This window comes from Melopsittacus undulatus, chromosome 4, assembly GCF_012275295.1.
Source record: "Melopsittacus undulatus isolate bMelUnd1 chromosome 4, bMelUnd1.mat.Z, whole genome shotgun sequence".
In the NCBI taxonomy this organism is placed as follows: Eukaryota; Metazoa; Chordata; class Aves; order Psittaciformes; family Psittaculidae; genus Melopsittacus; species Melopsittacus undulatus.
In genome coordinates this window covers 82,881,725-82,894,623 of record NC_047530.1, presented here as the reverse complement: position 1 = coordinate 82,894,623, position 12,899 = coordinate 82,881,725, and the positions used below count along the sequence as shown (strand labels likewise).

The following is a 12,899-nucleotide window of genomic DNA, read 5'->3' as shown; positions in this document are numbered from 1 at the left end:
GCTATGTTATCTAATGGCACTTTATATGCAGGAAAGAAAATTCCAGTATTTGACAATAGCTAAAGATCCTGCTGGTTTTCTAAATGTGGTATTTCTCTTAGCTTGTCAGAAGTAAAAGATGAAGGTGCAGTCCTGTATTGTAGGTGCAGCATCCTCTTTTAGACACTACTGTACATCTTCAGTGCATGAGGGCCTCACCATGAATAACTGCTATCACACTACTGAAGTTCATTATTTGACACTTTGCTTTTAGAAACCCTCTGATCCTCTTGTAATAACACAACAACCTTTTTCCTTAACAGAAAGCAGTTGAATTAATGTGCCTTGTACCAAAACGTTGCAATGATATGATGAACCTGGGCCGCCTCCAAGGCTTTGAGGTATGAATTTGCATTCTGCTTATAATAACAACTAGGGAAGAAAAAGTATTTTATCTTTCTATTATTGCCTCTACAATCTGACCTACACCAGGCTGTTTATCTAGTGCTTGTTCTCCAGTGCTGAGCTGCATCCTTTGGTGAGGTTTCGAAGGTGGGGGTGATATACCTCTCACTCTAAACTTGTGACAATATATCTATTATTTATCCAAAATGTGAGGTCTGTAAAAGCTTCAGCAAGCTTGAATTAAACTTCTTGTATCTATCTATTGCCAGAGAAAAATAAGTGGTGACCCAGACTGCACTGACTATTAGTAAGGTAACCTAGCATTAACATGTTAACAGCTCCCTCTGAGTTTAGCAACATCCAGGAAGGGACTTGTGAGTTATAATCCCACAGGTTACAGCTTGTGGTTTGTAACTAAGCCAGAATAGACTTTGGCAGTCTTCGTGAGATGTCTTATCTCCAAAATAAAGTCAAGTTTGTCTTACCATCTTACGCATTGTAGCATTCCTGCAAACAGGTAGGTCCTGTTTCTCTGTACCTTAGGAGTTGTGTTGTTGACTACTGGTTTAGGGAGTGATGGAGAGCTCATGACTAGAGGGAATCCAATAACAAATTACATAATAGGAATGGTGTTTGAAATGAAGTATACAAAACAGTCTACTTGAGATGTCTTGCTTTTGGTTTTATATGCACAATCAATAGCAATGAGAACAAAGAAAACCTGTAATTTTCAAGAGTTACAGGATTGCTGCTTTGATAATTTACAGGAAATATGTCTCACATGTATTCAGTATTGCCTGGAAAACTTGGACTGCATGCAACATAGATTGTCTTGCAGGATCATGGTGGGTCAGGGTTTGTAATGTTGGTGCCATGTCTTCTTCTCAGGGCAAGTTGACAGCTCAAGGAAAGCTGCTGCAGCAGGACACCTTCTACGTGACAGAGCAGGATTCTGGAGTTCAGTCTCGACCAAAGGAGCGAAGGGTGTTTCTCTTCGAGCAAATAGTTATCTTCAGTGAACTCCTTAGAAAAGGATCCTTAACGCCAGGCTACATGTTCAAGAAAAGCATAAAGGTAAGATAGATATAGGAAGGGAGAGGCATGTTCTGTTTGATGGTCATGTAAGTTTGATGCTTTTCTATGCTGAGGTTGGTTCATCCTGTCATAGGTGGACAACAATTTGCAGAAAACATTTGCATTTACATTTCAGTGGATCAGAAGCTGTTTAAGACCATCTTCAAATAAAATACTGGGTGTCTAAATTTACTGTATGATTTTTACAAGGAACAGTCAGGGCAGGTCCTCTGTCATTCATAGCTCTGAGTTAGCAAATATTAATACAAAAGCCAGTAGTAGTCAAAGGAAGTATACAGTTGTTGATTTAAGCATGATCATGAAAGGTAGGAGAAGGTGTAGCATCCAAAACAGTCATCTTAGGCCAAATTTTAAGTAAATACTAAGCCTCTATGAGACATTACAGGAAATACTCTCCCATACTGGGGGAGGGCTCGTAGTACAGATGTGAATGTTGCAAGACAGAACTATTTCAAAACCAAACAAAGCCACACATAGTTCTAAAAATGCAGCTGTGAGGAATCATAAAAGCAGCTAAACTATAAAGAAAGTTTTAAGAAATTAATTTTGGTTTTAAATAATCTTTCCACATTATGGGGCTGGGACTAAAAGTAAAAACTGAAAGTAACCAGGGAAATTACTTATTTATTTAAGGGGTTTTATTCTTGTTTGACAAATGCAAAGTTAACCTCTGAAATGGTAAGCAAAGGTAAGTGAATGCTGCACTTCTGGTAGAACAGCCTTTTCTGTGCTTGCAGAAAGAGCAAAGCCACTGTTTCATTTGAATGTCTTGATTGTTCAAAGCTGAGAAAGCAGTCTGGGATTGATCTTAACCACCAGATTGGTTAAAAAAAATGATGTGGAGAATGCATTGTGTTTGCTCTAAATTTTAAATGGTACAGTAATATGAAAGAGAAGAAAACATCAGGGGAAATAATGCATATTAACTATGTATTACTAAACGAATCTATGATAAACAGCGTATTTACTGAAATGAGGACATCTTGGCTGACAGAAATGGAAGCATTTACTGAAAAGCCTATATTCATTTGCAAGTCAGTGTATTTCAGAGTTTCCAACCAAATAGTAAGCTATAAAGGAAAAATCTAAAGTGTACAAATGAAAAATCATCTTGATTTAGATGATCAGCTTTGATTTTATCTTACTGCTGATTTAAATCATTATTAAAGTTGGGGATGGAAATAATATTTTTTTCTTCAGTTTATTGTATGCATAACAATGAGGCTTTTATCTGCAGGAAACAATCCCTGAATTGTATATTGTAGATAAAGAGAGAAAAATAAATCTCTCCTAATGTCAATAAAATGAGCTTGCCTCAAGGGTATGAGTTGCTTTTCTACTTAAACAGCCTATGAAAGTAATGTTGTTCTCATTGCCTGAGCTTAAGATTTTTGTGTGATAATTTTCCAGCTCCTCTTTTTTTCCATTTGGCAAACAGCTTGTTCTCCTGTTGAGTGCCTGTGGCAAGTTTGGGATCCCCTGTGGCTCCATGCGCATCTGCCCCATTGCAGCATGGAGTCTGTGTGCCTACACCCTGCCTCCCAGCCCCTGCTTCAGCTTCTGGCTGCTTTTGCATTTCTCCCATGCTTTCCCACAGAGAAGAGCTGTGGCCTGGAGGGGAGAAGGACCATTCCATACAGCAGGACAGTTCCCCTCCTCTCTGTGCCCTGGGCATCTTCATCTTGCAGTGGAGCCTCAACCTCATCTGGGTGATTCTCTGGCAAGAAGCACTTTGTCCAAAGGTGTCACATAAACAAGCTGCCTCATCACCTGTCTTTCATAATCCTACCCTAGAAGTAATCCAGAAATTGCATCTGGTCTGAGTTCATGGGACAGAATTTGAAGAGGTTTTTTATACTGTCAGCTAGGACCAAGTTTCTTTGACCTTAGTTCAAGTGCTGACAAGATCCTGCTGGGCAGGTTGAATGCCTCTTTATGGTAGTTATGAGTACTGACTAGCCATCTCTGGCTAGCTGGGATACCATCTTCAGCCATAGTTGTCCAGTTCTCTTGGAGACACTTCCTGAGAGAAGGAGGCTACTTCCCTGCTGGTCGTGTCCTCTGACACAGCAGAAGGACCTAGCCAGCCCGAGATATTCCGTTTCTTTCCTTTGTGTCACAGCCACTGCTAAGCACTGAGGTATCTCAGTTAGAGTAAGAAGTACATATGACTTCAGATGCAGCCATTCTGGTCAGGGAGATGAGGCTTCTAAATACTGTTCTCCAAAGTCTGTCACACTCAAACTATGACAGAAGCTTTAGCATGATGTCCTACATTAGCAAAGAACCCTTCTTCATGCACTGAGGTAGTTAGCATTCAGAAATTGCACATGCCTTCTTGGATGCTTCTCACTTGGATACTTTTCAGACTCTGTAAACACCTAAGTGGTTAGCCTTGGCAAATGCACCTCCCTGACACACAAGCGGGTTAGGGACTCTGACCTACAAGTCAGCTTTTTCCTGGAGTCATACCAGGATTGACTGGCTTGCTTTGGCTATCAATCAAAGGAGCAAAAGCTCAGAACAAGAGGAAGGGCATTGCCATGCCCACTGTCTGTCCCTTTCCTTGACCTCATGTCAGAGGAGTTCCTGCATGTCCCTCTGTCTTCACAGAGACCCTCGGGAGAGAAGGAAGAGGTTTCTTCCATCTTGCAGTTTGAATCCGGGGCAGTGTTCAGATGTGGAATGAATCTCTCCATACCTTGAAAGATATTTAGAGGAACTGAAGATAGACTTCTAGAGGGATGTTATTTCCTTAGTCTTTTGAGCTGTCTACTTTTGATATGAAGTCTTTTTTTTAAAGGCTGCGGCAACCTATTCTTGTTTACTATCATAAGTAGCTTAGGAAAAGTTAAAGTTATGGGTGCACTTAAACAGAGGGCTCACAAGGGCAGGACATCAGCTGAAATTGCCATCCATGAGATTTCCAGAAAGACTATCTATGACTGCAGTAAAGTGAAGTGATTATGCACAGATGGCTATAATCTGCTAGAAAGAAGGTCTTTTCAAGCATCAAGGAAGAATTGCTGGGTTTGTTTTTTTCTTGGTATATCCCTGTGCACAGCCCATTCCATTTTTAAAATACTCTGATGACTGAGACTTTCTTTCCCATGGAGGATAAGAAATGTAAACACTTATTTAAATTGGAGGAATGTCAGACTTTATTAACATCTTAATACGAACGTTTTAACTGTATTTATGGGTTACAGTATATTTTTAGCACATCAGTCAGGTCTGTTACCTTAAAACAGAAGTTGTAATTCAAGACAAGGCAGGCGCATGTCTAGTATCTCTGTCATATTAAGTATCGTATTTAAGATCTATCTGCCTAAATCTAAATGAGGTGAATTCTTCTGATGATGATCTGACAGTCTGTTATTGGACTCAGTTATTTTCAGGAACTTTTCACAACAATTTTATTCTGATTCTTGAGTGATGTTGACTCATGCTCCATGTAACATGCTTACCTTGACGTGTTTCAGATGAACTACCTTGTTATTGAAGAAAACGTGGACAATGATCCCTGCAAGTTTGCTCTAATGAGCCGGGAAACATCAGACAGAGTCATTTTACAGGCAGCTAATCCAGAAATTCAGCAAGCTTGGGTACAGGACATCAACCAGGTTCTGGACACACAAAGAGATTTCCTAAATGGTATGTACATTTTGCTTTTTTTCCTGATTTTGCTCTGTTTCCCAAACTGTGACGCTGAGTAGGGTATGGAATCTTTGTGTCTTTGTTTGCTCTATGAGAAAAATATTCAGCAATTTTTCATAAAGGAGAAAACTGGAGCCCAGTGTGCCTGTCACTAAGCACTGAGTCAAGTGGTATCCACAGTATACATGGGAAAGCATCGTAATTTATAGCTGGTCTTTGGAAAGAGACTACTTCAGTGCCACTGTGCTGAGGTCCTGCATGCCAGGCTTGCCTGGTGAGAAGGCAAATCATGGAAGGAGGGCTGGGCAAGCCTAACCTGAAGTGCTGTGTAATCCTGGAGCCCACCTTGAGAAGCTGCTGGACCTCATCTTGCACTAAAGACTGCAGGTCACTCTGGCCTGGTTTCTTTAGCAGCATCTCATGGACTGGTTTTGGTAGCCTATCTGCTGCCTGCTTACAAAGATTGTGGTTCTCTGTGCAGTTGCTGCTTGTGTTATCAGTCAGGTTCATGTTCAGCTCTCAAGTTCCTCGATCAGTGATGTGCCTTTGGAAGCACTTTTGTGCAAGATTCTTCAAAATGCGTTTGCAGGGCTGTATCACCTGGCGCTTTCTGTTCTACAGGGAGGTTTTAAATCTAATCCCTTCCCAAGGCCATATCAAAGGCAGGTTGCCATTGTATCTACACAGTGTCTGCCACTTACTCAGAGCAGGGCTTATCCCCAGAAACAGATAAGCAAGCACACATGATCTACAGAAGTGTGTATTTTGAAAATGCAAAGGACTCAAATTCAGGTAGCAATTTTAGTTTGTTCTTGCTCATGACTGGATGAGGGAAAGAGGAGGAACCAAAACTAGAGAAAAAAAAAACCTAAAAATAGTATCTCTTTTGTTTAAGTGGGAATAATTACTTTGGATGGTTCCAAAGTTGTTTTGCACTATTAATTTCAAAACAGCCCTTTTTTACAGAGCTTATATTAGAAAAGAGTCCTGTATTTAAAAGCTTAATACATATTCAATAACGAAGCTTTTTTCTTTTTTTTTTTAATCAGAATATTTTGGCTTGGCACAATCTGGTAGCTTTTTTGAATTTTGGCTTTTGGATTTTCTGTTGCAAAATCTGAAGATGCTCTTTCAGGTCACATCAAAACAAAGGTTCCCTTTGCTTCACCATGGAGATTTTTTAAATTTTAATTCAGCTTAGTTTTACTTATCAGAAGTTAACTGGGAAAGGGTTGCATGCAGAAGCTGTTTGTGACAGCTAAAAAAACTGTGGCTGAACTGAGAAGGGAAACAGCGTTTCACCCATGATTCCAAGGCTTGATATTGGGGTTTTGTGACTTGCAATAGAAAGGTCCTCATACAACCACATGTAAAATGGTTCCTAAATACTTTGGTGAGATGAGCAGTCTCAAATTCTCCAGTTTGACCATTAGTTACCAAAACTTGCCGGTTTTGTGTCAGTGCACTTGGCTTTAAAGGAAGGATTATTGGAATAAAAATAAGTTCCATTAATGGTTAGCTACAGAATTTTTTTAGATGCTGTGAGAACTCCACAGACATCACTGCAGGGGTTTTCTGTCTCTTCCACATCTTTCTTACTCATTATTTTTATCCTACCAGAAATTGCTGCCCTGTGTACCCCTTTTTCTACTGAAGCATCTTCATAACCCCTATTTAGCCTAACTTCTGTGAGGCCAGCAAAGAATTTGATGGGTTAGGAACATAATCATCAGTATCTCTAAAGCTAGAAGTAAAAATAGATTTATATTAAAACAGAGGCTTAAGAAATCACTTTTAAACCTATAAATAAGATCCAAGAAAATGATATTGCATCTAGTAGAGCCTTTCCAGTCCAGAACAATTTAAGTGGCTTTTAGGATGTAATCTTATTGAGGCTGACTAATCTTTAAATACGTACTTTAGCTTTGCATTTCATTAAAGCAGATGTTTTCTGCCTTTAAAATCATATTAAATCCACACTGAGCCCATGCTGCATAAACTTAATAACAAAATATTCCCCGTGAGTTCTTGCCCAAGCTGTCTCTGATTTTCTGTCTTCAACAGGGAAGCCGTATAGGCTATGGCACCACATACAGAGCATAGTATTTACATCCGCAGTTCATGAATGTAAAACCTCGTGCAATTCCACTGTGATATTCAAACTTTTCATATTTTTCCTTCGACAAGCTAAAGCTGCTGTGGTTGAGAAAAAAACTGTGTGCCAAATGATTGACTGTAGGGGCTGTTCTTTCATTTTGCTCTAAGAAGCGAGCTGTAAAGAGAATATGTCACTGATGGTTGTATTTTATGAGGAAAATGCCATTGAACTGTACCTTTTTAAAAATAATGTTTTGTGGTGGCTTTTGAGAGAAAAAGCACGCAAGTATGTGGACACTGATTTTTGGTAGAAGCTTGTAAGAATACTAGCAGATGTTGAACAGGAGGCTGGAAGCCAGGCCTCACTGTGATAGTTTATGGTGGATTTAGTAGTAAAGTGAACACTTGACCTTTAAAAGCACTGAGTAGGATAGATTGTTTGAAGATAGATTAGTAAGTATTCATTAAGATCTTACTGCTAAAGATCTTGCAGCCTAATCTACTGTATATACTAGAAGATTGTCACCATTATTGTCAAAATCGTTGTCAGAGCTCTCCCCAACCTTCTTTTTTCTCTGTGCCTGATCTGCAGCAGGACCAGACCATTCTCAGCTGCAGCTGAGGTGGCTGAGTTACAGTGGTAGCCACTGTGGCATAAATAGAAAGCACTCAAAGTGTCAAGAGTCACTGTGTAGATTTTGGAACCAAGTAATCCTCTGTATTGCTAGAGGTCTGTGTTTGTGTCCTTTTGAAGAGAATGGCAATATGGCACCCTCCTTGATTTATTCTTTTTTTTCAGTCTCTGTTCCTTAGTATTGAGTAATTCCTTGTTGGAGTAGTCCTGCCTTTCCCTGGAAGGGGAATGCTAGAGAGTATGCTGTGTGGTACTGAGCCTTTCTGTTTTTCTTTCCTTTTCGTCTTGTTGTGAAAGACATTCCTTCTGTTGTGGTTCCCTGGTTAGGCTGATGCTGTGACATTATGTCCTCTGTCTGCCTCTTGCTAGACTAGTCTCTCTGCATTCCAGTAGGTTCAGTCTGGTGCACGTACACAGTGTTAACTGACTACATATATCCATTAAAGCCACATAACATACAAAAAAACAAACCCATAGATCTGGGGATGGTAGTCTGGACCTAGCAAATCTGCCCATTTTCCCATTCACTGTGACTCCCAGCCCTGATCCCTTCACCTTCAAACATAAAATTTTTTCTTTCTTTACCATCTGCATTTTTATCCTTCTCCCAGCAGAAGCTCTTTGTATGACTATGAAAAGCACACTCTCACAAAAAGACTTTTTTTTCTGAAGACTTATGAAGTTGTTTAGTGTTGCTTGTGGGTGTTTTCTGGAGAGGTCTGTACTGCTAGGATTAATGTCTTTATACCATCTATACTTTCTCACTTACTGGTCATTTACAGCAGTTTCCTTGAACCGAAGTAGTTAATATAGAAAGTACATAGAGAGCCAAGTTGCAGTGCCTTATGTCTGAAGAGTACTTAGTAGTTACACTCTCTTGGGAATACGCAACTGGAACTTGACAGTCCTGACCTGTGTTTTCTGATGATAGCAAAATTCACTGTAAATGAGCTGTGCATCTTTTATCCAGGCTTTCATTTATTTTGACTACAGGATGTGAGTTATTTGTTATTTCAAAGAAAATTAATGCAATTATGCTCCATCTCTGGTAGTGTTCAAGGCCAGGTTGTGCAGAGCCTTAGGCAGCATGGTCTAGTAGTGTAAGGCATCCATACCCTTGGCAGGGGGGTTGGAATTAGATGATTTTAAGGTGTTTTCCAACCCTAACTATTTTGTGATTCTATATATGCTCTAATGGCAAATATTTTAGCCCACTGTGCTGGTTAGAGAAGTCATTCATTGCAGTAGCATGGAGTACTGTGTTCAGGTCACACACAGTACAGAGTAACATGCTTGCATCCTGTTTAGCCATGAACACACTAAATGCTTCCATGGGTGGCATCTCCTGTTACGGTTTGGTTTGCAGTTCATGTGTCTGTTCTGCAGCCCTTTGCATTGCAATGTCATTGAAAGCATACAGCTAATTCTTGTCCTCTTTTGCAGCGCTACAGTCTCCCATAGAATACCAGCGCAAAGAAAGTAGCTCAGCAGTGCTGAGGCCCCAGACCGGTAGGGTCCCTCAGCCCAACAGCAGACCCTATTCTTCTGTTCCAGTAGGGTCAGAGAAGCCTTTGAAGGCTACAAGCCGTAACCCATCTCTTCCACCCCTGAAGATATCTACCTCCAATGGCAGCACAGGGTATGAACACTCACAGCCCGGAGACAACTATGAACAAAGCAAGGTACTGAGCTCATCTGATAAAACATGATCTTATAGCCCATTTCTTATATCGTAGACCATCTGTAAAGTTAGCTTTAATTATCAGCTAACCAGGTCAACAGGAATCAACATACTGAAGCAATGGTGTAAAATGTGATTTGGAATTAAACAGACTGCAAAAGCTCTGGGATTCAGATGGATGGTACTTCAGCTGGGAAATGGAGACAGAGCCACTGTGTTTGCAGACTTGGTGAACTCAATATCCATTTGCAGTACTCACAGCAGCAACATTCAGACTTCTCTAATATCCATTAACCACCCATTCCTGAAGAGTTCTATTCTTGTGGTGCAGAAGAGGTTAGACCTTTTCCCATGTAACAGTTTGCAGGGTGCCAGTTGAAGGTTATAATTTGAATGCCTGTGCACTGCACACAAACTGCCAGAGTCAGTAGCCATCAGCAGTGTTTGGACCCTGCTGCTGCTTGCGGTTGACCAAAGCCACATTCCAATATGACCTATATTTAAGATCATGAGATGTGTGATTATTCATTTGGCTTCTAACATTGAGCCTTCGTTTGTCTTTCCCCCCATTTGTCTCAGCACAGATGATTCATCTGTAACACCATACAAATGAGAACATGGCTGGGGCATCGTCACTCGCAGCTGTGCGGTCTAATATGAAATAGGAGTCTGCTTTGTATCAGATTACTGCCGCCTTTCAGATCCTTAAAATCCTTTTCTACCAATGTGAATTGTGAAGTGTTTTGCATTTTTAACCCTGGTACAGTTAGGCTGGAAATGAAGTAGAGGGATTGCTGCTGGAAAAGTCAGGTTCCTCAGCACCACCTGCTCACTGGTTTCTGTTGTGTCCATTTCCACAGACTGATTTGGGAGGGTGCAATGGGACCTCTTCCATGGTGGTGATTAAAGATTACTATGCACTGAAAGAGGATGAGATCTGTGTGAATCAAGGAGAGGTGGTTCAGATCCTTGCTATCAACCAGCAGAACATGTTCCTGGTGTACCAGCCTGCAAACGACCACTCTCCAGCTGCTGAAGGATGGATCCCCGGCAATATATTGGCTCCCCTCACTAAATCCACTACAGATAATAGCGACGGAAGCATCAAGTAAGTGCTTGTTGGCTTCGCTGGGAGCACTATGTGGATTTTTGATGAAAGAGAAATAATAAATCAAAATAAACAAACCCAAATGGTAGGGAATTCCTGCTGATTTTTATCAACAGTGCCATTGGAACAAGCTGCCCCACAGCATCGGGCAGCCATGGTGGATAGCTCGGGTTTTGCTTATTTTCATTTTGTGGGGTTTTGTTTATGCTTTGGAGAGAAATAAAACCATAGATGGTTAAAGATGTGTTTCACATTACAACATTTTACACCAACATGGACCTGCTTGGACTGGACTTATATTTATGTTGTATTAAGTTACTAATCTATATATTGGTTATAACAGCATCTAGCAAAAAAAGAAACACAAAAAAAAATCCAGGCCCTGTGTTGGACTGAGGTTCGCTTCTCAAGGAGGAGAGATTTTGTTGTCTATGGCAATTTCCTTGTACAGCTTGTATCTTTTTTTAATTATTATTATTTTGGTTTGTTTTGGTTTGTTTTGTTGTTTTTTTTTCTGTTGCAGTAACTTTTGTAATATATTTTTTGTTTGCAAGACCCCCAAACAAGTACATTCCTGTATAAAGTATTTTGCACTATTTAAAAAAAAAAAAAAGAAAAGAAAAGAAACAAAGTCAAATTGATGAAATCAGGTTGTGCAATATAATGGATAGTCGCAATGTTCATCATTGTACCTGTAATGTAACTAATTTTAAATGTACTATTTTAAATATGTAAAATAAATTTTCACCATGAGCATGTTTTAATGAGGTAAAAGAACTAGTTTGACCCTTTTTTGGTTTTGGTTTGATTTTGTTATTTCTTTTTTGTTTTTGTTTATAACATTTTGTTGTTTATTTAACAAATGTGTGGATATATATTTTTCTTTTCTGATTTTTAGAAATTTGTCAGTCTGAAATGACTAATGCAAGAAAGTGGTTTTTTGGTATTAAACACAGAAGGTACAACCCTCCTTTCAGTAATACCTGTTGATTTCTTTTAACATCTAAAATGACTAGATGGTAATGCATGATGTATGCTACAAATTTTGTTACCTTACACGATTACCTCGAGGTGCAGAACTGAACACAAGGAAAGATTTTCTGGCAGATTCACTAAAAACAATAACTTGATCTCTGCTCCAGTTTCAGATAAGAGAAATTATGATTTTACCAGTCATTCAGTAACGAATGCTACAATGAATTGCATGTTAAGGCAAAGGAATTGCTTAGCACGTCTCTTGCACACCTGCCACAGCCATTCCCAGGTTCCTCTCTAACCACAATATGCAGCTATGCACCCTTAGTTTCCCCCACGGCACCAGGCTCTTGGTGAAGACACTGATTTCATGGCAGCTGTACAGTCAAATTCTGTGTCAAATTATGTAGTTGGATGAATTGTGGCCAGGAAGGCATAAGAAAATTGAAAGACACATGCATTGCCCTTCCGTCTTTCTTACTGCAGTGAGATTTAAAGTCTTAAATCATGTTTTCAGACTCAAACAGCTAGAACAATCCTGAAACCAAAAAGATGCTTGAATAATAGAAGTCCTATGGGTAAAAACAACCTGGAGCTGGTGTTACCATGTCTAGTCTGCCAGATCATATTCACTAATTAGTATGAGTAATGAAACTGTTTCTTCTGTTGACAAATACTGTACACAACAAAGTATGTGGTCATAGCAAAGTAGTGCTGGCACAATGTATTATTCACCAATAGGTCAGGGAGGCCACCAGCCACATCTTTGACTCTTACCATATCTTAAAGGAAAACATAACAGGCCTGCACTGCTGGATAACTTCCCCTGCTTTGCACATCTAATTTGGACCTCCTCCAGTAACACCCAAATATCACAGAGCACTCCCTGTCTGGCTGAGACGTGCAGGGTGCTTTGGTGCTCCTGGTGCTTGAACATGACTGCCTGTGCCAGCTTTTTGAGTGGAGACACTAATCCTGGTTGCAAAAGTAGTCTATATGACCCAGTTCACTCTTGTGTCAATGGCAGCCAGTTCTACTAGTTTATTTTTTGGTTTGGTTTGGGTTTTTGTTTAATTTGAGCTACTGTGCAGCTCCCACCAGGTGCTGAAGCATAACCAAAAACCTCTTAGGAAACAGATGCAGTGTCCACGGGGGAGCGTCGGCTATGTGGGGCATCCTTTGAGTCCTGTTTTGCTAACATACTGCGTTTTATTGGCATCGCAGGTGATCGTTGGATTACATGCAACTTGCTATGTAAAATGTATCAA

At 40.0% G+C, this 12,899-nt stretch overlaps 1 protein-coding gene across 1 annotated transcript in view; it reads left to right on the top strand.

The window, feature by feature from the left end:
- Positions 1-12,899, top strand: part of KALRN (kalirin RhoGEF kinase) — a 513,548-nt gene that overhangs the window by 475,892 nt on the left and 24,757 nt on the right. The window contains exons 46-50 of the mRNA XM_031053208.2: positions 303-380; positions 1,273-1,458; positions 4,962-5,133; positions 9,311-9,549; positions 10,409-10,656. Of these exons, the coding sequence (XP_030909068.2) occupies positions 303-380; positions 1,273-1,458; positions 4,962-5,133; positions 9,311-9,549; positions 10,409-10,656 (923 nt within the window). The remainder of the gene's footprint in view (positions 1-302; positions 381-1,272; positions 1,459-4,961; positions 5,134-9,310; positions 9,550-10,408; positions 10,657-12,899) is intronic.